This window comes from Manacus vitellinus, unplaced genomic scaffold (genome assembly GCF_001715985.3).
Source record: "Manacus vitellinus isolate BGI_N305 unplaced genomic scaffold, ASM171598v3 scaffold_164_pilon, whole genome shotgun sequence".
Classification (NCBI taxonomy): Eukaryota; Metazoa; Chordata; class Aves; order Passeriformes; family Pipridae; genus Manacus; species Manacus vitellinus.
This window is the reverse complement of record NW_021939155.1, coordinates 86,312-89,250: the sequence shown is the minus strand read 5'-3', so window position 1 is coordinate 89,250 and position 2,939 is coordinate 86,312. Positions and strand designations below refer to the sequence as shown.

The 2,939-nt window shown below is 62.2% G+C and overlaps 2 protein-coding genes across 2 annotated transcripts in view; both read right to left on the bottom strand.

Moving 5' to 3' along the window:
• Positions 1-27: 27 nt before the first annotated feature.
• On the bottom strand, positions 28-2,891 carry LOC103760490 (procollagen galactosyltransferase 1). Its single transcript, XM_029958641.1, has 7 exons — positions 2,366-2,891; positions 2,068-2,144; positions 1,633-1,739; positions 1,419-1,551; positions 1,139-1,266; positions 638-844; positions 28-364 (listed from the first exon to the last, which is right to left on the bottom strand). The coding sequence occupies exons 1-7, from the start codon at positions 2,475-2,477 to the stop codon at positions 133-135; spliced, it is 996 nt and encodes a 331-aa protein (XP_029814501.1). The 5' UTR covers positions 2,478-2,891; the 3' UTR covers positions 28-132.
• Positions 2,674-2,939, bottom strand: part of SLC27A1 (solute carrier family 27 member 1) — a gene marked incomplete at its 5' end in the record, with an annotated part of 11,818 nt that continues 11,552 nt past the window's right edge. Inside the window, one exon of the mRNA XM_029958648.1 lies at positions 2,674-2,679. Coding sequence (XP_029814508.1) covers positions 2,674-2,679 — 6 coding nt within the window. The remainder of the gene's footprint in view (positions 2,680-2,939) is intronic.

The following is a 2,939-nucleotide window of genomic DNA, read 5'->3' as shown; positions in this document are numbered from 1 at the left end:
ATCCTGGGGCGGGGCTGTCCCGGATCAGGTCAGAATTCCGGGATTCCCGCAGGATCTGCTCCCCCTCCCAGCCCCGGGGAAGGGGGGTGGTCTCGGGTGTCACTTGGAATTCCGGGAATTCCAGAAAGAGTCTCAGAGCTCGTCGCGGGCGGGGCTGTCCCGGAGCAGGTCGGAGTTCCGGGATTCCCGGGATTCCCGCGGGATCGTGACCCCCCCGGGCCAGGGGGACTCGTCCCAGAGCGTGGGGGTCTCGGTGTCGCTCACGTATCCCGCGTCCCCCGTGTAGTGCGTCGGGAAGAGCAGCAGCGGCTCCGCGGAAAAGGCCACGAGATCCCGGCGGGGGAAGTGCCGGGAATAGTCAGAGCTGGGGGGGAATCAGGGAAACGGGGTGAGAAATCCGAGGAATGAGAGGAAAGGGTGAGAAATACAAAGAAAATGAGGGGGAAAGGGTGAGAAATCCCAGAAAACCACAGAAGAAGTGCTGGGAGAAGTTGGAGGGGAGAGAAAACAGGATCCCGTGTCCCTCCCTTATCCCTCCGTGGAAGGGGTCCCAGTATCCCGGGAGCATCCGGATCCCCATGTCCCTCCCGTGTCCCTGCATCCCACATCCCATGTCCCTGTATCCCGAGTCCCTCACAGCGGGTGCCGGTCGAACATGACGGGCAGGAATTCATCCACCGGGATCATCTTTCCCAGGGGCTCCGCCTCCAGCAGCTTCCTGGCCCCGCTCAGGGACAGGGCGTATCCCAGCGTCCAGTAGGAATATCCCGCCTCCACCAGGTTCCGGACACCGGGAACGGGGCGCTCCGGGCGCTCCGGGTGCAGCCGCTTCCGGCCCAGGTAACTGAGGGAGGAGGAGGAGGAGAGGGATGAGGGGAGGAAGGGTAGGATGGGGATGAGGGGAGGAAAGGTGGGATGGGGATGAGAGGAGGAAAGTGGGATGGGGATGAGGGGCGGAAAGGTGGGATGGGGATGAGGGGGAGGAAGGGTGGGATGAAGATGAGGATGAAGGCCCCAGACTCAGATGAGGTCCCAGGGGTTGGGATGAGGATGAGGAGGGGGACGAAGGCCCCAGACTCACATGAGGTCCCAGGGGTTGGGATGAGGATGAGGAGGGGGACGAAGGCCCCAGACTCACATGAGGTCCCAGGGCGTCCCGGCCTCCTCCAGCTCCTCCATGAGCTCCGTGAGGCGCCGGCGGAAGAAGATCTCGAAGCGCAAATCGTCCTCGAACACCAAGGACTTGCGCAGCCCCCGCGCCGAGATCTGGGAATGATCCCCATCCCGGGAGTCAGCTCAGCTCCCCCCTGCCTGCCCCTCCCAATTCCCTGGATACCCCCAGATCCCAATTCTATGGAGCCCCCCAAGAGCCCTGCTGAGACCCAGGACCCCCCCAGGACCCCCCAGACCCCCCTCACCTCCTGCCAGACGTGGAAGTGGCTGAGGAAGCAGCCCACCTCCCCCCGGGTGAGGGGTCGCCCGTGGAAGGGGTCCCGGTATCCCGGGAGCATCCGGATCCCCAGCGCCTCCACCTCGCTGCTGTTCAGGGCCCTGCGGAGCCAGGGAGGCTTCCAGAGGGGGATCCCTTGGGAAAGATTCCCCCTGGAGATCCCCCGGGAGCCCCAAACTCACCGACCGTCCACGGCCTCCACCAGTTTGCAGGAAATTCCCTGCTCCTGGAGCGTCCGGAGCATCCGCGCCCGGCGGTCGGAGCGGCGCTGCAGGTTGATCAGGAACACCTGGAAGGGGGGGGAACTTGGGAATATCCACCCAAATCCCAATGGGAATGGGAGAATCCACCCAAAATCCACAGGGGAACGGGATAAACCACCCAAAGTCAGGAGGGGAGTGGGATAATCCACCCGAAATCCAGAGGAAAAGTGGGAAAACCACCCAAAATCCAGTGGGGAATGGGGTAATGCAATGAATCCAGAGGGGAGGGGAGCAACATCCAGCAGAAAAGTGGAAAAACAAGCCAAAATTCGGAAGGGAAGGAGGGAAAATGACCCCAAATCCGAAAGGGAAGAGGGATCCCATCCCGGAATCCCGAGGGAATGCCACACTCACCTCATCAAAGCCCATCTTGTCGGAGACCTTGGGGGGCACCCACACGTGGGGGGAGGGCTCGGCCGGAGGGAGCTTCACTGGGAATGGGAGAATCCCACTGGGAATCAACCCCGGAGCCTGGAGGGGACATTCCCAATCCCAAATATCCCCATCCCACCAGGAATGAATCCCTGAGCCTGGGTGGGACATTCCCAATGCCCAATTTCCCATCCCAGGAGTCTGGGGGTGACTCCGTGGGGTTCCCCCATTCCATGCCAGGCTCCCAAGGCCCCGGATCCGTGTGGATCCCGCCCCTCACCCATGATCTCCAGCTGGACGTGCAGGAAGTTGTCGGCCTCGTCCCGCAGGGAGCTGTGGGAGCGCAGCGGGACCGGCAGGAACCCGAACACCTCCCGGTTACTGACGAACATCTGAACCCCTGGAATGGGATCGGGATCAGGAATGGGATTGGGATGGGCTCAGGAACCCAACAAACACCTCCCGGTTACTGACGACCATCTGAACCCCTGGAATGGGATCGGGATCAGGAATGGGAGGGCACCCCAGGAATGGGAATGGGAACAGGGGGTGTCACTCCTGGAATGGGATCAGGAGGTGGATGGGGGGTCACCCCTGGAATGGGAATCAGGGGCTCACGCCAGGAATGGGGATGGGAACAGGAATAGGGGGGCACCCAAAGCCAAAGTTGGTACAAAGCTGAGCCCAGCCCCGAGCTGGGCTCAAGGGACTGGAGTCAAGCACAGCCTGACGTCGAGTCCAGCCCAAATCCACGCAAATCTCACCCCAAATCCACGCAAATCCCACCCTAAACCCACCCCAAAGCCCAGCCCAAAGCCGAGCTGGGCTCAAGGGACTGGAGTCAAGCACAGCCT

Coding starts and splice junctions, on each gene's coding strand:
- LOC103760490 (XM_029958641.1), bottom strand. CDS start 2,477: ATGTTCGTCAGTAACCGGGAGGTGTTCGGGTTCCTGCCGGTCCCGCTG. Junction 1,552..1,632: donor GTGGAGGCCGTGGACGGTCG/GTGAGTTTGGGG, acceptor CTGGCTCCGCAG/GGCCCTGAACAGCAGCGAGG. Junction 365..637: donor ATGTTCGACCGGCACCCGCT/GTGAGGGACTCG, acceptor ATTCCCCCCCAG/CTCTGACTATTCCCGGCACT.